Raw genomic sequence first — 27800 nt, 5'->3', positions numbered from 1 at the left:
TTAAACTTTTTACGAGTAGAAGATTTTTTTAACAAGTTAGATAATTAGTTATATATCGCCCGTTAAATGTCGCTAACATGAGTATAACTTTCATTAAAAGATCTAACATAATTTATGTTCTATCAACTTCAAGGTTGATGTTCCACTTCCAACATTGTCAAAGTACAATCGACTATATGCCAAGCATCAAATTTTAATACTTGCAATAGTAGATAAACAAGTCCATATATGTGGCTTATAAAAGGTTTAAGATTATCAGGTCAATTCTGAAATGCTCAAACGAATGAAAAAAAAAATGACAGAGATATCAAGTGAAATTAATCTTCTTATAATAGAAATCTACAAAGGGTAAAAAATATTATTATTACAATAAAAGGTAATTGATTTCGGAAGAGAAATCTACATTGAATGGAAGTATGTTTAATTTTCAACAATAAGGTAGATGATAAGCAAATAGCAACAATGGTAAAAGAAGACACACCCTGCGGTTGGTACACAATGGCCTTCGTTTCTTATTTCCAAGCACTTGGATGAATGATGATTCCCTCTACATTTTTCTCATAAATTGCATTCAAATTACTATATCTTTTCGATCGTAAACTATAACGTAAATATGATAATAAACTAAACCCCTCATTCGAGGTGGTCTTTCGATTCGAAGATGCGGTTGTGGCAAGTAGGGTTGCACGGGTAAGGACAGTCGATCTTCTGGAACGGAGCCCTGTCGAAAAACCAGTCTCCAACTGCCTTTGCAATGGGCTGCATTTTCGAATTTGAGAAAACAGTTAGTACTTTGAAGAACAAAGGAAAATGACATTCATGTTTCCTGTAATAACTTAAGACGTGATTGATTGATAACTGATGTTTGCTTACCGTCTTACTCAGCATGGGAGAGTCCGATCGTAACCACGTCTCCTGCATTTCGGTTTGGCAATGGGCATAGCAAGAATCTATGAACAATCCTCTTGATAAAGAACTTCCAACCCCAGTCAATGCACTCAAAAACTGAACCCTGAAGTCTAAATCAAAACAAGAAAAGATTAGAATACAGCACTTTCCAACAGTATGAAGACTGCAGAGTTTGAATCTCTTACCCTGCATGATACGAAGCTGAATCGGCGAGCAGTTTTTGATGTCGAGCTTGCATTCGTGCCAAGTACCGTGTGGATCGGCAACACCAGGTGCCAATATATTCTTTATCTGGATGGTTTCAGTAACATGACAACTCAGAAAACGATTGATTTCAAATGTTGAAAGATTTACATATTTTTAGATGGGCTAGAATTTAGGAAGTATTGATTTTTCTAACCTGCCATGAATCATAAGCTGCATTTACAAGAAATATTGGAGTCTGAATGAGCTGAACCACATTTTGAGGAAAGAAACACTGCAGAAATTTGCTTGAGAAGCATTAATACATATCCTGCCAAATGGAGTGCTTGAGAAGCAATGAAATTGAGAATTTGTACAACTTACCATCTCAGGTTTCATTTTTGACGTGCATGATATAGGCAAATTCTTGGCAGAACCCTGAACAATTTTGAGAAAGCATGGCAATATTATTGCTCAAAAGAAATTCATTGTCGACATCAAAGATAACGACAAAATATGAACTAAATGTAACTGTATCCATGTAAAAATGTGAGGGAGATAGTTGAGAGGCATACATGGGTGGTAACTACATCGCTGTAGAAGCCTTCGATGTGCTGTGCTCCAGAGACGTCTTTCCTGGTATTTATCATTATTACATTAGATCAACATAGGAAAGATGTACCAACAGGAACGTAGAAAGCGGAGATAAAACAAACGATTTGAGCTTACGCATTGATAAAGTATCCTGCATCTGAGAGGCACTTCACTTTAGTGGTAGGAGGAAGTAGAGATTTAAAGTTATCACAATGCAGAATGGAACTTAATCCACCCGCTGAGCAACCCGAGAGAATAGCCTATATTAGCAACATCGGATTAGATCTGTGGGAAGGATATTTATATAGATTATGATGTGTAGTAACAAAAAAGAAAGTTAAGTTCATACGTTTTTTGCATTCTTCATTCCCTTGGCGAGTAGGTTATCAATGATGGCACGAAAAACTCTTGCTCCTCTGAAATGCAGATTGGTAGCCTAATCCAAGGTATTGAAACGCAAAGGAATGACGGAGTTCATTTATTCTAACCATATTGGTCAGTAAAGGAATCTAAACTTTCAAATCTTGAAACAATTGTGACTTACGGGATCAACGGCTTCAACGTCTCCAGTAAAAGAAGATCCATCACAGTATCGAACCTTGATTCTGTTCCAGTTATAGAAATCTGTGGCATGAAAGTATTGTTGTTATAGTTATTCACTAAACACTAGACGGCGTTCATTTGAGATAGAACTGAACAAATAAAATCATATTGTTCAGCCAAAGCCATACCTGGATTGAACTGCGGTTTATTGCTCAAAATTCCCGAGAATGCAAGCTGGGTTACCATTTTCTTAGACGATCCTAAACGAGTGTCCCTGCGTTGGAGGCAAGTTGTGACATTGTTGCACCAGCCTCCTCCCTATGAATGATACGAAGTTGAAATTAGCATAACAAACAATCAGTCGATTAGTATCGAGTATATTCTTGAACCGAATTTGTCCAAACCTGTTTCAACTACACTTGCCAATGAATTCAAAGTTAAAGGCTTATAATAATTTCATTCAAATGTTTTGTTTTACAAAAAACTTGCACAAAGTATCTGTTGTTTCTTCCAATATGGCAACTAATTCAGTTCATTTTACTTCTACAGAGGGCTTCATTACTTCATGTGGAAGAGAAAGAACAAACCTCGAGTTGAATCAACCAATTATTGATCCCCGAGCCAAACCCGTCGCTGAAGTGATAAGCTGGAGGACTTCCATCCAAACAAACTGCACAGTTGTTCATAAATCACAAAACTAAATCTCCTCAAGATTTTCTTAATGAAATTAAAAGTGAATTCAAGACAAGGCACTTAATTTAAACATTAAATCAAACATTCAATCAGTCGAGATGCTCGAGTTTCTTACCAGCTCCTTTGATACCAGCATCTTGAACATAAGTAATCCCTACATTAATACACTGTGCTTTAAGGAAAAACTGTACAGAAGCAACAAAAAATAGCCATAGCCCAAACTTTTCACACCCCATCTTCTTCCTGCATACATATAACCGATAGCCATTCACAAACAAAAACAGGTAAGCAATAACAGTTACAATCAGAAGTCCACAAAATTGTTAAACTAACAAAAACATGAAATCTTTTTAATGGGAGATTTAAAATCTAAAAATGGATTCAACTTGTTTGCTTAATTAACAAGCAACCCAAATGGACTAAAACACCAACAAGCAAGAAATCTCTTGAAAAATCAATAAATTACAAACACGCAAAGCACAGAGGAAGAGACAAGAAAGAAGATAAATTATATTACACAACATAATCACATACTAAATTCACAAAAGGAACTTGCATATATTTACGACAATACAAGAAATAGTTTAACAAATAAGAGGAAAAAGAGAGAGAGAGAGAGAGAGAGAGCGCAAGAAAGAAAACCCACATGGAAAGGGAAAAATGGTGACTGGAAACAAGAAGAACCGAGCAGCATTTATCAAAAGAAGAAGAAAAAAGGGGAAGCAGAAGAGGAAAAGTTTGCTAAAAATACCTCAAGCAGAAAGTGAAGATGAAAAGTCAGCTATGGGGAATCAAATGGGTTTTATTTTTTCTTGGTTTTGAAGGATCTTCGAACGTAGAAGGGGAAAATGGGAGCTGATTCGTTTATTGGGTCTGATAAATTGAAATGTGTGTTAGTTTTATATAAGGAGACTACAGTGATTGTTAATGCCAGTATTTTCATGTTTAGACACCATTAGGATTTCGAGCGTCGAACTCGAGATTCGACACTTATTCCAAGTCCAACAGCCCAAACAAATTAAATTAAAATAAACAATTGTTAAATTTGAAAAAAAAAAAAAAAAGAATACTAAAAAATTGCTAAATCAACTAATCAAGCTTAGTTCACTTCTACTAAAAAATTTGTTAAATCAAGTATAGTTCTACATAAGTCAAAGCAATATGACTCCATCAACATCTGTGCTATTACGGAAGGTTTGACAAAAGAAAAACATAATATATTCTATTTTACTAAAGAAATTAAAAAATCTTGACCATACTCCGTAAAAAATTATACACAAAAAGATATATCAAAACTCTTTTCGTAAAATAAAAATATATTAACAACAACTTTAAATCCATAACCCTTACATAAATCAAATAACATCCTCCAAGTAAAAAATATTATAGCTTGTGCAAATTTATTGGATTATATTAAAATGAAACTTTTAAAAGTGTCTCATGTGACTCAAATTACCCTCACACCTTAAATAAAACCCATAATCATTTTTATAATTTAACGAAGAAAAAAAAGGTTGAAAATAGGGGTTAGATATTAAAAATTAAAAAAAAAAAATAATAATAATAATAATAAACAAATGTTTTTATGACCCGGCCCGACCCGGGTAACAACAACTGACAGGAAATGGAATGACGAATCTTGTCGTTGTGGGCCCTACGCGTTTCGTCTACAACGTAGCAGTGAAATGTTTGAAAAAGGAAATAGTACGAGAAGTTATTTGGTGGATGGATGCCCACCGTATAACTTATGCACTGCTTTTCTTTTGTAAATTTTAAAAGTAAATAATCAAATTAAATAAAAGGTTTAACTTCATCAAATTTTATATATAGAGTTTATTGAATTAAAACTTAAGAAGATTGAAAAAAAAAAAAGAAAGAAAAAGAAAAACCAAAAGGACAATCTTTTTATTTTAAAGGATAGAGGGGAGAATTGGTTTTTTTCTTTATGGAAATAACCAATCCCTCGCTTTAAATACTTCTAAATAATTTTTAATATTTATCATTTAATCGCTTGAAAAAAAAACTATTTTGCAAATGAAAAGTATGGAAAAAGATTTATAGTTATTTAAATTATTCAAATCAAATATTATAGGTAAAAATAACTAAAGATATTCTCTTAAATAAGATTTATAACACTACATTAACTCTCTAAAGACTTAACATGGAGTTGGACAACACCTTTCAAGAAGTGCATCCATCCTCTTCATATCTTCAATTACAAAGATAACAATAAAATATTAAAAAAAGAAAAAGTAATACTGAATACACAAATGCATCTAAATATTTTTAAAATATAATTTGTTTAACGTTCTCTCTTTATATTACAACAGTAAGAAATAAACAAGTGTCCATGTTATATATATATATATGCTATTTTAATATTGTTTTCTAAATTATAAAAGAAGTCCATGTTTAGAAGATCACTTCTAAACAATCTTACATTCAAAGTATAGAGAGGAAAAAAAACATTATTTAACTGGAAGAATAGACAAAGTAACAAATATTTAAATATGACACATCCACGTAAAAAGATCAAATTAAAAAAAAAAAAAAAACAACAACAACTAGCAATAAAAAAGATTAAACTTAAAAATGAATAACAATATTAGTGAAGAAGAAGAAAAATGATGGTGTAATATTATATAAAAATAGACTTACCTTTCACAGTTGTTGAAGGTCGATGTGAAATAAATTGAAATAGTTTTATATTTTATAGTTGTGGGAAATAAATGCTTTAAAAAATTCGAAATTGTATAATCGAACGTTAAATTAACTAAAATAAATGTGTTTTTATATACAAGCATGCAAAAACAATCTTAATGAAATTATTATTTAGGGCCACGCTATTCTAATATGATGTCATTACTAATTTTTACCGACCTCCAATTATTAATTGACTATTCAATTATGTTTGTTTTCTAGCACGGTAGGGGATCAATAATTAAACTATTGATTAATGTTTAATCAATAGTTTTAATTATAAATTTTAATAATCAAACTATATATTATATACTAAAGGAAATATATTGGGTAGTCGGTGAAAAGTAAATGACGATATAATTCAGTCCAAATAAAAGTATAGTTTACCATTATATTTATACTATATAGATTTTAATTTATACTCACAACCCAAATATATGTCTATTTGCCTATAATCCCACATTATATAACTCCTGTATTTCCACGATCTAAATTTCGATCACACGCATCTTATTTTCAAATTTAAAGTGCATGGTTCTAAATTTGTTAAAACTAAATATATAATTTATTAGAACTAAATATACAATACTACCAATTGAACTCAATTAATTGATCGTCACTTGTATGTGTTTGAAGAAAGGAAATATCATGTTCAAATCCTCCATTCCATTACATACTTGCCTTTGAAAATAAAATTTGTTATGGATACAAACTATTTTAGTTTAATATATATTTATAATGTAAACTATTTTAATTTAGATTGAAAATGATAAATACAATGACAAAACAGCACAATAGAGATTTACTAATATTTTAATTAATCATAAGCTATAATAATTGAAATCATCCAATACTATATAATTGGCTAAATACTATTTTATTACCAAACTTCAGTTATATTCTAACTTATATAATATAAAGGAAATGAAATAAAAAATAGTACAATGATTGACATGTGAAATAACATTTTTACTTTTCCCTTTTAGTTTGTTTGAAAGGTATTTCCCCTTTTCAAATCATCCATTGATTGATAATCGAACCTACAAACAATTTATCTATGTAAAAATAACCATAATTTGTCACTTTCATATTTACTTTTAGAAAACTACTATAATTAATAAGTAGATCCCACAGCTATATAAAAATAGATCAACCACATCAAAATAAATAGGAACTTCACATATATAATACAAATCTGATTTTCATTGAACAAAAAAAGAGAAAAAGAAAACTAAATCCTATCCATGGGAATGAAATAAAGTATTAATACTTTTTTTTTTTTTTTGAAGAACATAAATAGATGTTTTTAATTGATTGAGGAGGACCATGAAAATTGATGGATCATTGGCCAATTTATTGAAGCAAATGAATAAAAATTCCAAATTTTGTAATTGGAATTGATAGGCTATAAGAGATTGGGAGCAATAGAGTAGGCTATTGGGTCTGACTAGTAAGCTTCTTACTAAGTTCAGTAACCTTTCTTTTTTAAAAAAAATGAAGCATTTAAATTTTTATGTTATGTACTAGATTTTTTATAAATATATTTAAAAATCAAATTGCTTTTTCAAAACTAAAATAATTGGTTTAATTAAAACATTTATTAAAGAAAGATGAAAACTATAATAAGAAATTTCATAAAAGCCATGTATGGATTTGAAAAGCATCTTACCAAATATTATAACCCTAAATAAAAGTCTATTTTAATTTGCTCTTCTGATATATAAAAAAAAAAAAAAAAACCAATTTATTTACCTAAAATTGAAGGCATGTCAATTTAAAACTCTCACTTTCATTAATAAACTACTTCACTATTGTCATGGCCAAACTTTTCCAACATATTTAAAGGTAAGAATTAATGAAGTGAAATGCACCAATGCAATATCTAATAATTGTTTTTTCTATTTTGTGAGATTTCTCAAGATATTCAGTATAAATTTATTTTTCTCATAATTTTTTTAGGAAAATGATTAGAAATTAAAAAAAAAAATTGACTAAATTAAGTGTAATAAAATTTAGTTAATGTTTTTTTTTTTTTTTTTTTCTTGAAGATCTCTAATTTTGAATTAGTTGCCTAATTTTAAAATTTAAATATAGTTTTTAATCTTTAAAATTAGGCGTGACTATGGGTCTTAAAAATGATATGATGATTATCATTATATATAATTGTGAAAAAAGTGTGGATATAAAGCGGGAGGAATCGGGTGCATCAATATTTGGACAAACGTGGAGGGTATTGATTTGAGGAGACGAAAGTGGATGGCGGTGATAAGTGATGAACGAGAGATAGCGATTGACGGTGCATCAATATTATAATTCGCCGCATACAATTCCTGCCCCTACACATCAACTTGGAAAAGCTGTTGTCCAATAAAAACGCGTCCATTTTTGCTCCCCACTCCCTTTCTTTATTTTTTGAGAGATCCTTCCATTCATGCATTATTATTTTTTAATAATCAAGTTAAATTTAAAAGATTTAAGAATAGTTTTGTCATTAGAATTTAGTTAATAACTATACTTCTGCTTTATGAATATGCAAACTATTACTGATAAAAAAAAAAAGATTTTAATACAGAGCCTAAGGTATAACTTAAAACACAAATGTGTCCATATGATACTTTTATTCTTTCTGTTAGTGAGCATTTGAGCCTAGTATACTACATGTCAAAAATGGTAATAAATAATTGGACCCTATTTCAAATTAAACAATTTATTACACATAAGGTCGAACTTTCAATTAAAAAAAAAATAATAAATGTGAATAGGCAGTGTGGGTTGTATGTGTGAGTAGAAGTCAAAATGCAAGGTTTTAAAGAAACACTATATATATTAATTGATTATATAAATATAAGGGATGGTGGAAATGATGATAGAGGAAAGTTCCTACTCATAGTCTTACGGACAGTGAAGGATTAGGACATATGTCCCATCCCACCCACGTGGTTAACAAACTTAGCATCCCTTATTTCCTTTGTCTTAATTGGATACTAAACTTTTTTTTTTTTTTTTTCAAATGGTGTCTAATCAAAACTAAATATTAATTTATAACCAAGAAACAAGAGATTTACCAAATAATTTCTGTTTAAATGGTAATTTGTGTATTACCCTATTCAATTAGGTTCGAATTAGCTTCCAATTGCTGTCTTTCTCATACCATTGAAGGGACACTTTAGGTAATATATGCAGAGTTGTTTAATCGTAGAATAGATGTTAAACAATCATAGGTTGGTTTATACAAACGAGTTTAACAAAATCCATAGACCAAACACACTGATTTTGAACCTAAAACATTGTTGGTGTGTGTGTGTGTATAACATTTTTCTAAATCACTTTTTTGCAAGAAAAGAAATATCATATAAATGCTTTTCCTTTCAAAGCACTTTACTTTTACACATTTTTATAACTAACTTTCCAAATCACATTTATTTACACTTTCACCCTACCTAAAGATTATATTTAAAACTTCCCTTTTAAGTCATGGCTAAGTTTAAAAGATTAAACTAGTTAATAAATTATAATAAATGTGTAAGACTGTATGCATATATATGTTTGCCACAAATTTTTAATGACAGTTTACTAATAATTGTCATGAATAATTTATTTATATATACATCAAACAACAAATATTGTTTTATTTATACGTATCTAAGTTTAACTAATAATCATTTACACTATATTAAAAATTAAAATGAGTTTGAAAATAAATTCTCAAACTAAAATTATTATAAATTACATTCAAGATCCTATAGAAAAATTGTCGTAAAAAGATAAAATTAAGGAAAAAATTTACAAAATATAATACTTACTAAATTTTTCGATTTATTTTGCTGTACTTAAAAATATTCAAATATATATATATATAGATGTAAGTATATACGAAAATTATGCGTTTATTTATTTAATTTTTGTTACAATTAAGTTGTCTGAATTGATTGAAGTAGTTGAGGAGAGAGTGATAAATTAAAAAGGGTTCACCATCACCAATATTTTAGTTGGCCAAACCACATGCATGAAATGTTTTTCTTTCATGTGATTATGAATATATTAATGATGACTACAATAATAATTTAAAAAAGAAAAGAACACAGCAATAATGAATTGTGTGTTTATTTCAATCTTGTGGATGTTGCCGGAATTGTGCATTAATTTTCAGTTTCACATTTATTTTCTGAAGTTTTGATTGATTTTATCATAGTGCACATTAATGGTAATGTCACAATAAATTTAAATTACTGAAATATAAATTCAATTCTTTTCTTAATTTTATTTAGTTGGCAACTATCTTATAAGAAAATAATTTTTTTGTTTTGTTTTTTTTAATGGTTATGTTTAATGTTATATAACAATGGTGGTGTGTTTTATCCGCGAGTATAAATAAGAGTTTTTTTTTTTAAGAATAATAAAAAATATAAACAATTTATGTTCTATAACGAAAACTCATTACTTATGATTTTGACCTAAAATGTAAATAGTTCGTCTATTTTATCATTTTTGACAATTTTTCTATAAATAATTGCATTTTGAACCAAATTTTTTATTTTAAAAATTGTTATAGATAGAAAAAAAAATCTATTTACAGAATATAACAAAATATTTAAATTAGTTACAGTTTGATCAATTTTGTATATTTTGTAAATAGTTTCGATATTTTACTATTTCTTAAAATATCCTCTTTTATATTTTGTAATTTGATTTAAAAAATTTCAACCAAACACTAAATGAAGCTCTTTTAAGTCGACTTTGAGTATTTTGATGATTACTAAAATTTTCTTTAATTTCAAATTGGTTGAGTATTTTGACAAATTTTCTAATATCCTTGTCGATTGGTATCTGATTGATATCTAATTTCTATCCAATTGTTATTTGATTGCCATTCAATTAGTTAATAGTTTATTTACTACTCCGATTACCATATGATTTTCTTTGTTATATAATTTTACTTAGTGATATTATCATTTGATTGGTTTTAGATTGCCATATGATTATCAAATTGTGAGTAGTTTCTTAGTCATTTGTTTGCCACATAGTTGTAGTTTATCACATCATCATAGGATTGCTTTCTATTGTCGTCAATTAATTGGTGGTTTCAATAGTCACGTGAATTAACATCTCTAATAATTACTATGAAATTGGTATTTGATTGAGTTTTTAGGGTGATTTAACAAACTCAAGGCCAATGAATTATTTTAGCAAATAAATTTCAACTTCATAATTTTCAAGGCTTGACCATGATGCACATAAGAAGGAAATTGGTGCAACCTAAAAATGAAATAACAAAAATTAATTAGATAAATAAAAGAAAAATTTTCTTTGGATATATATTGAGTTTTATTACCATAAATAAGTTTTTGTCTTTTCTCTAGTTCCTCTGATTTTGTGAGGCAATTTCTTTTCCAGATGGAATACAGTTGTTTAGATTTGTAGAAGAATATTAATATAGTTGTTTGCATTTTCTTTTACCTATAGTCATAATTTGTCTAGAAGCTTCACAACAAAATTCACCCCTTAGGTCACCAATTTCGTAGAATTCATCTTCAACCTTTGAAGCCCAATCCATGGTTGCATGTCTCTGGGGATTGCTGCTCATTTGCGTATTGAAGCTCTAGGTCAACAATTTCGTAGAAATCATCCTCATAACAAAAATTCGTCCATTGGGTCACCAAAGCTGAAGATCGAAATCAAAATAAGAAAAATTGGACCAATGGCTATTTTCTGTTCAGCGTTCGTAGAATATTGCTTGGGAAAAAGGAGGATGGAGGGTTGTGGCTCACACGTGTGCAAAAGGGAAAGGACGGTGATTTTGATATTTTAAAATTAATAAGTATGAATTAACAAATTAGTTAAATTTATTATTGAAAAACTTGTCATATTTGCAACGCAGACAAATGAAGTGATACAGATTTAAAAGGGGTTTAAATTATCTATGAAAATAATGTTGAATTCTTGAAAATGGATTTAAAATTTAAATATTTATATGTTTGGTTTGATATTTTTATACGTATTTATATGTATAATTTTATTTGATTTATCATCTACCAAGAAAATGTTTATACTTAAATCAAACTATCGTAAAAAATTTCTAAATATTATGGCCAAATTTCACAAATAAATACTAATGAAATGATATTTTAAAAAGAAATATATTTTGAAATGAATGGGTACTATATCTTGAAATTATTGATTTTTATAAAAAATTGAAATTATTAAAGTTAAAACTAAGCATTATAGGGTAATATTCATGAAAGTAACGAAACACCAAACTATTTATGGCCCGTGTGACAAAATCCATAAAATTAGTCACTTTTTAAATATTTCAGGTTTGCCCTTCCGTCTTTCTTATCTTTCTCGCTGCAATTTTTTTCATCATCTTTTTTTTTTCTGCGATTTCTTTTCATTATATTTCTTCTTTTTTTCTTTCTTTCCATTGTGATTTCTTTCCATTATCTTTCTTCTTTTCCTCTTCTTTTTTTTTTCTCTGCGATTTCTTTCCATCGTCTTTCTTATTTTCTTCTTCTTTTTTTTACGTCATTTAAATTTGAGTAACCAAATCTAAACTTTCGTGCACAAAAAATTGCAGAATCTAAAAGATCGTGTATAAAGAATCTTGAAAGAAATCATTTAGATTAGAGTAGCCAATTGTAAACGATCGTGTAAAAAAACAAACCATCGTGTAGATAAATCTAAACGATCCCGTACCAAAATAATTAAAAAAAAATCGTTTATCCAAATCTAAACAATCGTGTACTAAAGAATCTTGAAAAAATAAATGATCGTGTACACAAATCTAAACGATCGTGTAAAAAAATAATCTAAACGATTGTGTAAAAAAAAGTAAACGATCGTGTATAATTTTTTTTTAAAAAAATTGTTTAGTCAAATCTAAAAGATCGTGTACCAATTTTTAACCTAACCAAATTAAACGATAGAATTAAAAAAATAATTGCCACATTAAATGACCAAATCTAAACAATCTTCTACCAAGCAATAGCCAAATTTAAACGATCGTGTACCAAATATATTACACGCGCATCGTTGACGGGGTAATTTTGATATTTTACACGGTGGGCCTGTGGACGTTTTCCGTTTTCAAAATTGTTCTATACAGTGTAAATATTTTGTCGTTTTGTTCTATTTGTAAAAAGACCCCTTAATTTTTTTCATAAATTTTTTTACACAATTTTATTTTAAAAGCATAAGTATCTTGATATTTAAATTCATAATCGTAAAAACTATAATCGATCTCCAAAAACAAAACATAATAATAATTTTTTTTAAATAATATAATACCAACTAGACTTGAGAAGCTGTGCAATTTTATCACGTTCTTAATTCATCTCCATTCACGAACTGAACCTCTATGTTCTTCATTGACATCCTCATAATTTATTTCATCATTTGAAGATAGTAAGGAAATCCCTGACAGTTTTGAGAGTTCTCATGCCAAATCATGTAATGTCGGGGCTAATCCTGGTGATGATTGGCTGAGATCAAGGGCATGAAAGCTTAATATGATGGATCACGGGACATATCTTAAAGCCTTTTTGATCGAGTTGAAGGACAAAGTGGTTGTTGAGATGGAACTCGAGCCAAACTTGGAGAAGTGCTCGAGTAAGATTGGGAACAAAGAAAGATATTTAAGGATTCTCGAGCAATCTTGGGCTCGAGTCTGGTCAAGATTGTCCGGGATCAAAAACGCGGTCAAGATTTTCCAATGTAAAAAATGGGGGAGAAAGATGGGAGGAGAAGGGGTAGTATGAAAGGTATTTTTGTATTTTAAATATAATACAAAGATTCCCGATCAATCATTTGATAATTCATTTTCTAAAAAGTTGGTCTTGATTGATTTCTTTAAAATTAATTATTCTGTAAACTAATTAAAAAAATACATTTTATGAACTTATCAAACACCCTAATCCTTTTCAAAATAAATAATCTTTCTCGAAATGATTTTTTTTTGTAAATTTAAACACTTTAAAACGTGAATCATTGGTTTTTAAGAATCATGTTGGATGGTGTAATTTTCCATTTTTTTAAAGGTAAAATGAAAATTTAAAAAGAAAACTACTTATTACACATGATTTATTAGGAAAATGGAAGTAGCTATATAGAAATGCATTTTCCATATTCTACTAAAACTATAATATGACATATAATTAAAGAATAATAGTACAAAATTTGTTAACTTAATTATCTAAGAAATAGGTGACATTAATTTTGTATAATTAAAGGTTCATGTTATATGCTTGGTTGTATGGCACTAAACAACTTTCATAAATGTGTGGAAATTGCAAGTCCTTGTCATTGCGTGAGTGCATGATGCTCCATTCGTGATTTTCCTTTTCTTTAAACAACACTATAAATGGTTTATGATTGCTAGAAATCCACAATTATCAATCCATATAAAAATGACAATTATCCCAACCTAAAATAAAAGACCATTCTACATCACATTTTTTTCTCTCTAAAAGCTACCAGGGTAGTAATTCCTTTTTCAACGCTACTTAAGTTTTTTTTTTTTTTTTTTTTTTTTTTTTTTTTTTTTTTTAATTTTATAAACAATTTTAGTATTTTTTTATTATAACAATTTGTGACAATTTTATTATCATACCATATAATTAACTAATCACTTCGTACTTTTCATTTTTCAACATAAATTTAAAATATTTTAAAATCAATTTTTCTTTTGTAGTATTTGAATCGAATAATAACCTAATATTTCTGCTTGGAACATGTATAATCATTATAGACGATTAATATTGTTTTAAAATCAGTTCAAGAAAGGAAGGATGAAACATCATTATATATGTGGCGACGGTTTACACGTCAATATTACATTTGGAAAAATAAATTAATAGAATTAAAATAATTAAAATAAATATGGAGATGGAATTGATGGTTAAAAACATTATTCAACCTAAATTTTTAGTAGGTTTTTTTTTTTTTTTAAAAAAAAAGATTTCTTTTCGTACAATAAACAAAAGAAAATTTAAATGTGTTAGACCTATTAATTACTAACACATAAAATATGTGAGTTGTCACAATAAAAAAGAGAAAAGAAAATTAATTAAAGATAAAAGAGAAAGGAATATTTAAAAAAGAAAAGAAAAAGAAAAGTGAATTAAATGGGAATATTTGGGTAGAATTCAATTAAATAAAAAAGTGTTATAAATAAATTTATAGTGGAGAGAGAGAGATGAAAAGGATAAAGGAAAGGCATCTTTTCTCTTCACATGAGTTGTATGGCAATGAACTTGATCTTCATCTACCTACAAATTAACTTCCATCAAAAGTCCCCAACTTTTTCCCTTCTTCTAAATTCAAAACCACATATATTAAGAAAAATCATAAAAAGGCCCATGCCATTCGGGCGTATGTATATTACAAACTGCCACGATACTAAATCGATTAGTTAGCTTCATGGTAAATTTTAAATATACTAAAATTATATATCTAATTTCAAATATGACGGTATAACGTTTACGTATACAAATGTTAAAACGAGGTTACAATAAAGGCTTGTCTAATAAAATAAATGATTAATTAGTTGTAAAATAATATGGATAGTAGGGATGAAGTTCATAGTAATAATAATAAAAACAAAAAAAGTTGGTTTAGAGGAATATTGCTCTAACTTTGGATTAAAAACTTTCACTAAACCAAGAATTCAGGTTTTATATTATAACTGCAGGTAACTATTTTATGGTACTTTGGCACTCATAACCAATTTACTTTCTAAAGTTTGGTATCTACCAATTTTGTTATACTTTAAATTTTTTAACCATTTATTTTTACTAACAAAATTAAAAGACTCGACCTTCTTTCTTGAAAGAACCTTGAAAAAATGTTAGACCAATTAAATGAGTCAGAAATAGCTCGATTAGTTTTTAGAAGATATTGGCAATCTAAATCAGTCAGCTAGATGAGGTCGACCATCTATTGTTTGCGATGATCGATATCGTATAGTAAATATTTGTATAAGTGGGATTAAAATGAATATGATTGAATATTAATATTCTTTTTTTTTCTTTACTATTTTTAATACAAACCAATATAAGCATATTTCAATTATCATGACTTAGTAAGAAGGATCTCGAAGTCGGAAGAATTGAAATAACAGATCTATTATTCTATGGCTCTCAAAATTGTGAAAAAATATTAAGATTTTCAAATTAATTTATAAAATAGATGCATGATTAAGTATATATTAGTTGGTTTTGTTGCTTTTATATTTCAATTGAAATGCATCAAGAAAACAATAATTAATTAATATAATAAAAAAGACATGCTATTACTCACACAATAGGTTGAATTTCATATATATATATATATATATATATATATATATATATATGTATCATAGTGGATGGTAGAATGCCTCGTCAATTACCATTTGCAAATTCAATTGGTTCAAAAAAGAGAGTATTAATAATATAATCCTTCTCATTTCTTGTGGATAAGAATTATCTCTATACATTGAACAATATCTTAATAATTTCAAACTTCTTTTCTTTGTCAATTCTTCAAATCACAATTTATAATTTATCAAAGTCATTTTCAAACTTTTTATAAGTTGATTTACACCAATTCATTTTTTAAATTGATTTTCTTTCCTTTTCAAACTTGGAAGTTTAGATATCTCTATTAATCTTTATTTTAGAAAAATTAGGTCCATAAAAAAAAAACATCTTCATGTACATCAATAATATCATTTTACTTTTCAAATTATTTCAAAACTGGCGAGAAATTATTTTTCAATTTATTTTAAATCGTTTTTCTACAACTATTTGATGGACAATGTCTGTCAAGTAATATGGTATTTTTGCTATGTAAGCAATGTTTTTCTTTACGATTTTTTAATGTCAACAAAACTCAAATCTAAAAATTTATGTATTTTTTCGTTTTTTCATATGTGTCCATAAAATAAGAGATCTTTCTTTTTGCTATCAGGATAACCATTATATCAATAAATGTATCTTATTTATCGTCTTTTGCCATGACTATAAAAAAAAATACAAATTTACGTGCATCAGTGTTTTGGAAGTCTGCTAATAATTAATAATTAAGTAAAAATATCACCTAAGTTATATTGTTATTATTATTATTATTATTATTATGATTATTATTATTATTATGATCATCACCTTGTTTCTTAAACCAACCACAACTCAATTATTGTAACATTATTTTTACAAAAAGAATTTAATGAAAACAACACTGGAATAATGTAAATGTGATGTAGAAAGAAAAGAAAATGTATCAACATCTCTATAATTATTGTAATAATTTATGTGAGTTAATTAAAAGTTAGGAGATAAACTTCGTAATGATATTAACTTTGCAATCTTTTATAGATTAACACAAACATCATTTTTGTTGAAGTTGAAGTTTGAATATATTAAAATGTCGGGATTTTGAAAAAAAAAAAGAAACAATTAAAATAAACTCTAACTGAAATTTTAAAACTAATATAGCTCATGTACGTATTGATCATGAATCTGTAATATTGAAATGAACCCAAACCACACATGTGGGCTTTCAATATGATCTGGCCCAAATATATTTCACTTGTTTATTGATCAAAACAAATCCCCATGGGAAAACATTTTTTTACAAATTCTTTTAACATTTTAATTTTTGTTCCTAACACCTCCATCTCCGACTTCTTGCAAATGTGTTTTTCTTTGCATTAATTACACAGTTGTGTCTTGAATTCTAATGCAATTTCTATCTCTTTTAGAATTTTAATTCCTATCATTCTTTTTTAAGGAAATGTTGTAGGAGTGCTTTTAGAAATAGCCATTTTTTTTTAATTAAAAGATTGATTGGTTGAAAATGTTTTTTTTTTTTTATACAAACATTTGTATGTTTTGGTCCTCCACTTTTACAAGTGTTTATACACCATTAAAATTAAAAGTGTTTTTCGATGATTTAAGGATGTATATAAGATCGACTCTTGGATAGGTTTTTACTCCCAAATTTTATAACTATGCTATTCCACGTGTCTTTAGGAGAAAGAAAACATTTGAATTCTTAATAAGAGCATAAATAAGTTTTTGAAAACTAGTTTTTCAATTCTCATATTTTGATTGGTGTTTGAATATATTTGTAGAAATTGTCTATTAAAAGATTGGGTAAAAATCAAGTTTCTAAGCTTAATATTTAAAAACAAAAACTTATTGGTTTTTTGAAAATTTAACATATTTTTTCTTTATTTTTTACAATAATTTGCATCTTTTTAAATACAATCGTTGAATTCTTGACCAAATTCTAAAAATATAATAAAATTTTAAAAGTTGTTTTTTTTTTTTTTTTTATTTTTTTTAAACTATTGGTAAAGCATTGATAATAAAAGAAATTTAGAGATGGAAATAATTCTATACGGTTAATATTTGAGAAAAAAATAAAAATTCAAATTGATTATTAAATAAAACCTAAATGATTATCCTAATCTTATAATATAGTTGAATTATTAGTTTCTAATATATTTACTACATATGATAGCTCTTAAATGATTATATCTGATAGCTTTTAAATGGAGAAAATAACACAGATGAAATAAAATTATTTAATGTTATTATTTGATTTTATGAAAATAATTTGCCATTTCTCAACTATTTCTTTACTGGCTAAGGTAACACAACTAGTTATAGAATTATTTACCTCCATAAAATTAGAAATTTGAATATTTCACCTACCAACTTAGCTAAAAAAAATGTATATTTTCTAACATTAACATGATGTATATTGGGAAATTGCCAAAAATAGGTTAAAAAAAGAGATTTAAATGAATTTTGGGACAAGTTTTCAAAAGAAAGACTTTTAGGACAATTTGGGTGTGAATAGACAAAAATGCCCTTCCTTTCCTTTCCCTCTTCCACGTTGCTTTCCCTTCTCTGATTCGTTCTCTTTCGCGTATAGTTCCGTTTCCCTTCTCTTTTCTTTCGTGTAGAACACTTGAACCTACTCCGGCCATCGTCAGTTGTTCATCGTCACTTGCCCATCGTCGCTTGCCCATCGTCGTTTGCCCTTCGTCGCTTGCCCTTCGTCGCTTGCCCTTCGTCGGTCGTTGTCCAGTGCATTTCGTCGCTCCTATTCGGACCATTCAATCAACTTCGAGCGTCTTATTTAGGTGAGTTTCATGTATAACCGATTTTCAATTTATCTGCTGTAAGTAAATGTTTGTTAGGGTATTTGGTGCTATTTTCATCCGTAATTGTCTGGTTTTTGGAATTGGACTTATTTGCCGTAAATTAGTTTAGTCAAATTTTGGTTTTAGGTTCTTAGAAAGTTCAATGTTCAATGGCTAGTGAAAAATGAATTGAACTAGAGGATGAGGATTTAGTTGGATCAAATAGAGGAGGAGTAAGCAATAGGAATAGAAGGAATTAAGGTTTTTTTTTTTTATCTCGCATTTTTTTTTTATCTCGCACTTATCTCGCACGTATCTCGCACGTTCCAAACTTTCACTATTTATTTCAAAATCAACTTGGTACACCTCCTAATCCATTTAGAGCTATTCTTTGCATGTTTAGTAACTCTCTTAGGCCCTCATGCTTTATCTCGCACGTATCTCGCACGTATCTCGCACACATCTCGCACGTTCCGAACTTTCACTATTTATTTCAAAATCAACTTGGTACACCTCCTAATCCATTTAGAGCTATTCTTTGCATGTTTAGTAACTCTCTTAGGCCCTCATGCTTTATCTCGCACGTATCTCGCACGTATCTCGCACACATCTCGCACGTTCCGAACTTTCACTATTTATTTCAAAATCAACTTGGTACACCTCCTAATCCATTTAGAGCTATTCTTTGCATGTTTAGTAACTCTCTTAGGCCCTCATGCTTTATCTCGCACGTATCTCGCACACATCTCGCACGTATCTCGCACACATCTCGCACACATCTCGCACGTTCCAAACGACTGCGATAACGCAGATGGAATCTGTTTCTCGGTTTTAGGGAAGAACGTCCGTTTTACCCAAAAGGAATTCAACATCATAACTGGATTGTGGCCAACAAACAATCCATTGGAGAAAGATTGCGATAGCAAGCGACTGCAAAGTCTTCTATTCGGATCAGAAAATAAGAAAGTAATAACATGCTTGGAAATTGAGGAAATTTTCAAGAATTTTGAGTTTACAAATGATGACGATGCTGTGAAGGTCGCCTTGGCCGTCTTTATAGAAACTGTGATGGTCGGGAAGGATAAGAAAACACAGTTTGACATGGACATTTTGGGAAGAGTTGATGATGAAGAAGCATTTAAAAGCTTCGATTGGTCAACTTTCTTCTACACTCGTCTGCTCAACAGTTTAAAGACAAGTCTCCAAGGCAAAAAAGAAGCATACGAGCTGAAGAAGACACGAAGTTCCAAAGCAGTGTCATACTATAACATCAAAGGCTACGTCCTTGCTTTTCAGGTGATTTTTATTTCTTCATACACTTTAAGTAAATGCCAATTGAACATCAAAGTTTAACATATTTGTTTAAATGTTGTAGGTGTGGGCTTATGAAGTACTCTCAACCGCAAATGAGCACCTGGCCACAAGAAACAGTAAGGGATTAATCCCAAGGATATTGAGATGGAATTGTACACAAGCTCCATCTTACAAAATGCTGCAGAATAACATATTCGACAACAAAAATGTAAGTAAAACCTGTCAGTCATCGTTTAATATAATTACACAATCCAATAATACAATTACATTGCAGACTGTTGTTCAACCTAAACTCAAGATGTCAACCCAAGAGAAGGCTTTCATGGAGAGTCGAATTCGAGGGGATGATAACATGCAAATGGAGGAGGATGAATCCATTGGAGCAATGAACAACAAATCATTGGAGCAATCAGACTCATCTCCACAAAGAGAACAACTCTCACCCCAAAGGGAACAAAGTCAAACAGTGGCTGAGGAGTCTGAAATGCATCCAATCACCAAGAAGAAACATTTCAGATCAAAGAAGTCCAATGACAAAGAAGAACGAAGTCATTCAAAATCCTACAAGAAACTGAAGAAGGAAATAAAAGAAGTTCGTAAGGATTTATCCACACTGACTTCTATAGTCTGTAGGATGGATGACACAATCACAAAGCAGTCATTGGAGCTGTATGAAATGAAGCAGATGCTGGAGAGATTGGTCCAGGTAAAATTTGTTTTCATCATACATTAGATAAACGATCGTATAACTTTGATAGACGATCGTTTATCAAAGTTACTCGATCGTTTAACTTCGATAGACGATCGTTTATCAAAGTTACGCGATCGTTTACTTTTATATACACGATGGTTTAACAATACATTATTTTTTTAATTTTATGTTCGTTTTTATTTGTTTGTTAGAATCAAACTGAAAATCAAGGGAATGATCATACTGATCAGAATGACAATGAGTATGTTGTTCAAGAACAACATACTCAACAACAACCTACTGAAGAACAACATACTGAACGTCAAGAGGAAACCCAAAGGTTAACATTTCATTCATTGTTTACTAGTTTATAAATACCTAACAATTGTATTTTTTTTTCTTATTCTCATGTTTCTTCTCATTTTGTTTAGGGAACATGAAGAGGAACGTGGTAGTGATATAAGCATAGACGGTAGGGATGCAGACTTGCTAATGACTATAAGAGATATATCGGATAGTCTAAGTCATCAAATTCAGAAAGAATCAGACCTGCCACAGATGATTACTACCCTTCCATATGTGAGCCAACCTCTTGCACTTTGTGAATTGGCTCCAATGGATCAAACTGTACAAATTGTAAATGAAGAATCTCAACTGGTATGTATACACAACAAATTTGTAGTCGTTTGAATGAATAGTTTGTTACTTGTTTAATACGATTACATTGCAGGAAACAACAAAAAAACAGGTTGAGATGAAAAAAAATGATGAAGCAGTTACTTTGGTTGAAAAAGAACCAGTAACTGTGCCTTATAAAGATGTGGAAGAAAAACCAATAAAGAGAAGAAAGCTATGTAAAATAGCAAATAAAGAGGTGCAACATGAAGATGAACAAGGTAATCCACCCACAACATCTGCTCAGATCATATCAGTATCTACAACACCTGTCCCAGATGTGGAAATCAGAGAAGTAGATCCATATAATCCGATGTGGAAAGTGGATCCAAAATTATGGAAGGAATACTTGCAATGGAAAAAATCAAGAAAAACAACCCATGAAGAAAGGAAAGTAGTCTCCACAACCAGAAAGAAAGACTTTTTCAGACAGCTTGAAGAAAACACATGGGTACATGGAGACGTAAGTACTCTTCCCAAACGATCGCTTATATTTGATATACGATCGCTTCTATTAACTAAACGATCGCTTCTATTAACTAAACGATCGTTAAGTTAATATTACACGATCGCTTACTACGTAAACGATCACATGTACATTTCTTATGCGATCGCTTATCCTCTCCTTTCATTCATTAAACGATCGTTTATTTTTTCTTTGTAGACATTGGATCTGCTATTCGCCCACTTGCAGAATAAAATGTTGCATCTCAAGCACCATTGCAAGCGTTCTTTTAGAATATTACATTCCTCTTTTCTGGTAAGTTGTTATTCTTTAATTTTTTTTTTTTGTATACAAGTTAAACTGCATCATTATATTCTGATTAAATTTTGACTTGTTCTTGAAGACTGGAATCAATAAACCAGACTGCATTGTTTGGAACCACATTTTTGATACTCATCTGGTGACACCAGATAATAAGAAAGCTGAATGGACAGACCCAACAGCACACCTAACTATATGGACAGAAAAAGATGTCGAATACTATTTCAACACTGCTGTTGGTGATTACAACGACATACCAGGGTGGGGAGATGTCAACTACGTGATTACCTGCATCAACATAAAAGAACACTGGTTGGCTATTGCAGCTGATATGAGAAAATGCAGGATCTACGTGTTCGACTCAATGCCAAATTATGTTGAGCAGAAACTTGTTGATGAAGCTCTTCAAATGCCTGCACGATGCATTGCCTCACTCGCGATTGCAATTGGAGTCAACCTCCATTCAGATCGTTTCACATATGGCCCTTGGCCAATACGCAGATCGAAGGCCACATTACAGAAAGGGCGTTCATTGGATTGTGGAATTTTCTGTACCAAATTTGTTGAATGCCTTGTAACTGCTAGTGACCTTGGTTGTCTAACTGTGCCAAACATGAAACTGTTTAGACAACAATATGTGCTGGAACTTTGGGCCAATAAATACTTTTGTTAATATTTGTATTCGTTTATATAATTTTTTTATGTAATTTTTATAGAGAGAATAACATATTATAATTTTAAACTTTGTTATAAAATAAATACTTTGTGATATTTTCAATTAAACGCGACCAAAATTGAGAAAGAATATTTGAGTTAATATTTGTATTCGTTTAGATACATATCACAAAATATTCGTGTAGAGAAATACTCATCGCGCACATATGTATAAACGATCTTCTTAATAAACGATGTCTAAACGATCTTCTTAATAAATGTCAAAATATTAAGCGATCGTTTAGTAAAGTCTAAACGATCGTTTGGTAAAGTCTAAACGATCGTTCGGTAAGTGTAAACGATCTTCTTAATAAACGATGTCTAAACGATCTTCTTAATAAACGTCAAAATATTAAGCGATCGTTTAGTAAAGTCTAAACGATCGTTTGGTAAAGTCTAAACGATCGTTTGGTACAGTCTAAACGATCGTTTGGTAAAGTCTAAACGATATTCTTAAAATCATAAAAAAATTCAGCGATCGTTTAGCTACAAGTAGTTTTGCAACATAGAGAATAATCGATACTACTAATTGAAATGCAACATACACAATAATAGAACAGCCAATTGATACTTGTGATTTATGTTAATATTTCAATACATAGGAGTGTTGGTCCATACTTGAAATGCTAATTGTTTTCTAAAGTATGACATGTTTTCTTGACATAATGTATCTAAACCAACACCAGCAGCTATGTACTCAAAATACTTAATTGCGAATACGCCACAATCACAATTATTTCGTTGAAGTGGAATTGGGTCAACAATGACAACTGGCCAAGGTTCCTTGTATGTCGATGATCTACCTCTCCTATCAAAGAAGCCAGTACTATCTAACAACTTTGGCACCAACTGTCGAATGGGCAGTAATATGTTTGTCATCTCTTCGGCAGTTGTAAGTGACGGAAGCGAATCCCATACCTTCACTTGACAACTTACCAAATCCAAGCATAATAGAACCCAATGGTTGCCATGGACATTGAATGGAGAGTAAACGTAATCAACACTTGCCCAAGGATCTTGGAAGTCCACTTTTGACCCGACAACATAGTCAACCAACCTATACTCTTCGTCCCAGTCAAACGGGCGATTCTCTTTAATACATTCTTTGTATAGGGGCCACTTCGAAACTAAAATGCGCTGCAAAGAAAAACATACAAACGCAAATATCAGACCGAAAGACAAATATCAAACGCAAATACATACATAAAGTAACGAGACGATTACAAACCATAAAGATTGTGTCCGCAGTTGTGAAGTTCTGAGAAGAAGGTATCCCGGCTGCCTTAATCTTCAAGCGAATGAAAAGAAAAAGTGCATCCAAATGCTAATACAAACAAAAGTAAGCAGTAAATGTATAGAACCATAACAATGATAAAATTATAATTGCATAAATGATAAGATAATCCCATACCTCATCCGACAACCACCGGCGACACATAAACAAGTCTCTGAAAAAAGCCTTCGATTTTTTCCCATGAAAGGTTTCACGCAGCTCATCGTCTGTACGCTTGTCTGTAATCCACGCTCGAAGTCTATCTAAATGGACGTCAAGTATTTTGTGCATAGGATCATAAACAATTGCTTCAGACTCAGATGTGCTGGTGGTTGATGTCAGAGACCGTTTAGGTAGAGTTGTGAATGGGGTTGATAGGTAAACACTTGCACGCTTCCTACGGGCGGGCCGAACGTGTGGTCGTTGAGTGAGAAATGGTTCTATCTCTATGACGTCCTCATCGTCAACGACATCTATTGGCTCCTCTAAACCAATATCAACCTTCTTCTCCAACACATCTTCGTCACCCTATGGAAGCTCATAATGCATTAGTGTATATAATGATAGAAATTAAACATCAATATTAGCATGAACATGGAACCAAACCTTCTTTTTAACTTCAATGTGTTCATCCTCCAAGCCTTCGGACACCTTGTGGTCCCCTTCGTCACCCTATGGAACCTCAAAATGAATTAGCGAGAACATGGTTACCAAATATGAAACAACTAACGTGAATACACTTAACAGTTTCATTCCTAACCTTTCTTTGAAGTCCAATGTGCTTCAATATGGTTGACATCAGGCCCTTCAATTCGTCAATATCGGATTTTATAGTATTAAGTTGGCCTTCAACAACCGCTACTCGATCTTGGAGATTTCGAATAGCCTTTTTCATCTTAATCTTGGACTTCTGTTTCTTACTCTTTTTCAACTCATCTTCATCGTTAACAACTTCTCGTACTCTTTTTGAACCACCATTCTTCGACTGAATAATGGTAGATGAGCGGAAGTTTTCAAAAAGTTCACCTGAAGCAATTTTCAATTGCTCCTCTTCAGGTGTCATCTCAATGACCGCCTTAATTATAAACTGCAAATAGAAAAAGGCAAATGTATTTAGGACAAAGAAATAAGCACAAAATCACGCGATCCTTAAGTAAGTTACTATTGCTTGCTACTTACCATTGGCGAGTCAAACACCTGGCTTATAGTTTGGGACTTTGGTGATTGTTGGCACACCCACCTCAGCATTCGTGGTATGGCATGATCGTTTACTTTATCTACACCACATCCAATGATGGTTGGTATAGACTCATATGCCCAAACCTATTCCACATTTGACAAACAAGTTTAGAAAGTGCCACAAGATATATATAGATATATAAACAAGTGGTTATACAATCGTTTCAAAACAACTATACGATCATTTAACATAACTAAACGATCGTTAAAAAGAACTAAACGATCGTTTAAATAACTAAACGATCGTTTAAAATAACTAAACGATCGTTTAAAATAACTAAACGATCGTTTAAAATAACTAAACGATCGTTTAAAATAACTAAACGATCGTTTCAAATAACTAAACGATCTTTTTAAAGTTTTGAAGTAAGAAGTAAGAAGTCAAATACCTGTAATGCATGCGGAAATCCATTGATAGTATATTTTTTTGTCTGTGTTGATTTCTTCTTTCCCTTGGCATATTGCTTGTCCAAGGCTCTTTTCAATGCACTTAGCGTGCGTACAAAAACAATCCGACCCCAATCATAATTATTAAATGAATTCCAATCATCAGCAATCTTCAAAAAACCAATGTCCACTTTGGTTCGCCTATCTTTTCCCAACAAAGATATCTCTATAAAGTAGACTAAAGCTAATTTGACGATATCATCGTCATCACCCTCGTATTCCAAAAATATATCTTCTAAGTCGCTAACGTAAACACAGTCCTTGTCTTTGAAAAACTTCTCCAACAGTCGACTGTTCCCACCCAACTGAATATAGTCCTCTTTAGGACCCCATAGTCCAGTTACGATGTTAAACTCTCTCCTACCGAAAGTACAAACAACGCCCCCTAGTAGGAAACTTATAGAATCCTTTCCTTCATCTTCCACCTCCCTTAACAGTAAGTAGTGGATGAGTGGCCCATTGAAGACAATATTTAGGTCCAAAAAGTGCCCAAACTTTGTTTTCCTAAATAAGGCTAATTGATCGGGTTTGAGTTTGGCCTTAATATTATGTGTTGTCTTTTCCAAATGAGACAAACAGCTTACTAGGGAATAAAAATGATGGGAAGGATTAATCTTGTAGAAGGGTCCGTCGGTCGATGTTGAAGTCGATGTCATGATTCAAGCCAAGAAAAAGCAAATATATTGAAAATGGGTTACAGATAAAACTCACTGAAATAAGAGAACACGCTCAAAGTTGATTCTTAGGTTCGAAAAGGAGAAGCGACGAAATGCACTGGAGGACCGACGACAGACGAACAGTCGGAGTATCTTCGAAGAGCAGAGCGGGAAATTTGAAAAGCCAAAGAAAGGAGATGTTTTTTTTTTTTTTACTTCAGGTGTTCTATGCGAAAGAGAAGGGAAAGCGAACGTGGGTAGGCGAAACAATCAATAGAGAGCGATAGAAATTTAATGAAGGGCATTTTTGTCTATTCACACCCAAATTGTCCTAAAAGTCTTTCTTTTGAAAACTTGTCCCAAAATTCATTTAAATCTCTTTTTTTAACCTATTTTTGGCAATTTCCCATGTATATTAAGAAATTAACGTATTTTTCCTAATTAAAAAATAAAATAATTTAAGTTGTTAAGAGGGGCACAAATGATAAGATTTTTCGTATGTTAAAATTAATCTTCCAAAATTTTCATAACTAAAAAAATAAAATTAAACTCTCAAATTTAAAAATAAAACAATAAAATTTTTGATAAATAAAACTTTGATATAATTTCTCTCTCTCTCTCTCTCTCTTTTTTCTTTTCTTCTCGTACATTTCTCTTATTCCATTTTACCCTACAAGTTTGGAATAAATTAAACAAAAGTTATCAATGAAATGTTTCACACAATAATTTGTAAGAACGAGATAGGGAATTACAGTTCTCGATCTCCTTTAATCGGTGTTTTTAAAAAAGAGGGGGAAAGGATTTTTAAAAATTGAAAACCCCATATAATTTATATGTAAATAATTGGTAAAATTATTGATCATATTAAAAGAATTGGTAAGTCAACATGTAATGTCATTATTATTTCATATGTAAACTGCCTGTCAAGTTTACACAAGAATCATTTTCTAAATTTTAGGAAAAAAATACATTTCAAAATTTGTGTCAAGAAGTTTCTCTTAAAAAAGGTGAAATAGAGAACTTCTATTCTTATTTAAAATGAGGATTAGTTTCTTGCTCCAATTAAAAAATATCAATTCTATATCTTATTAACTCATTATTCTATAGGTCTCAAGTGTTTTTTTTTTTACATTTTTATAAATTAATCATTAAATAGTAGACTTGTTTGGTTTTTAGTTTTTGAAAATTAAAACATACAAACTTCACTTTCATTTGTAAATTTTTTACTTTATTATTTACTTTAATAATATTTTAATGTTACATTCATATTTAAAATA

The 27800-nt window shown here is 30.3% G+C and overlaps 3 protein-coding genes across 4 annotated transcripts; 1 reads left to right on the top strand and 2 right to left on the bottom strand.

Annotated features, from left to right (window-relative positions):
• Positions 1–307: 307 nt before the first annotated feature.
• Positions 308–3866, bottom strand: LOC103493023 (pectin acetylesterase 8-like). Of its 2 annotated transcripts, none has more exons than XM_008453638.3 (13): positions 3569–3866; positions 3038–3165; positions 2817–2899; positions 2418–2547; positions 2231–2310; positions 2036–2122; positions 1822–1946; positions 1668–1728; positions 1477–1530; positions 1310–1387; positions 1095–1200; positions 874–1019; positions 308–759 (listed from the first exon to the last, which is right to left on the bottom strand). In XM_008453638.3, coding segments are annotated over exons 1-13 (1206 nt in total). In that variant the 5' UTR covers positions 3571–3866; the 3' UTR covers positions 308–633. The 2 variants fall into 2 exon arrangements, with proteins under 2 accessions (XP_008451860.1, XP_008451861.1); XM_008453639.3 differs by having other exon boundaries at positions 3674–3865.
• A 15694-nt stretch (positions 3867–19560) lies between these two features.
• Positions 19561–22919, top strand: LOC127150158 (uncharacterized). Its single transcript, XM_051087064.1, has 8 exons — positions 19561–20044; positions 20124–20270; positions 20337–20768; positions 20966–21093; positions 21185–21410; positions 21484–21891; positions 22093–22188; positions 22277–22919. The coding sequence occupies exons 1-8, from the start codon at positions 19817–19819 to the stop codon at positions 22865–22867; spliced, it is 2256 nt and encodes a 751-aa protein (XP_050943021.1). The 5' UTR covers positions 19561–19816; the 3' UTR covers positions 22868–22919.
• A 538-nt stretch (positions 22920–23457) lies between these two features.
• LOC127150157 (uncharacterized) lies at positions 23458–24497 on the bottom strand. The gene is made up of 3 exons (XM_051087063.1): positions 24320–24497; positions 24137–24232; positions 23458–24045 (listed from the first exon to the last, which is right to left on the bottom strand). The coding sequence occupies exons 1-3, from the start codon at positions 24470–24472 to the stop codon at positions 23500–23502; spliced, it is 795 nt and encodes a 264-aa protein (XP_050943020.1). The 5' UTR covers positions 24473–24497; the 3' UTR covers positions 23458–23499.
• Between the last annotated feature and the right edge of the window lie 3303 nt (positions 24498–27800).

The sequence above is a fragment of the Cucumis melo genome, chromosome 7 (assembly GCF_025177605.1).
Source record: "Cucumis melo cultivar AY chromosome 7, USDA_Cmelo_AY_1.0, whole genome shotgun sequence".
NCBI lineage: Eukaryota > Viridiplantae > Streptophyta > Magnoliopsida > Cucurbitales > Cucurbitaceae > Cucumis > Cucumis melo.
This window is presented reverse-complemented; position numbering and strand designations above follow the sequence as displayed.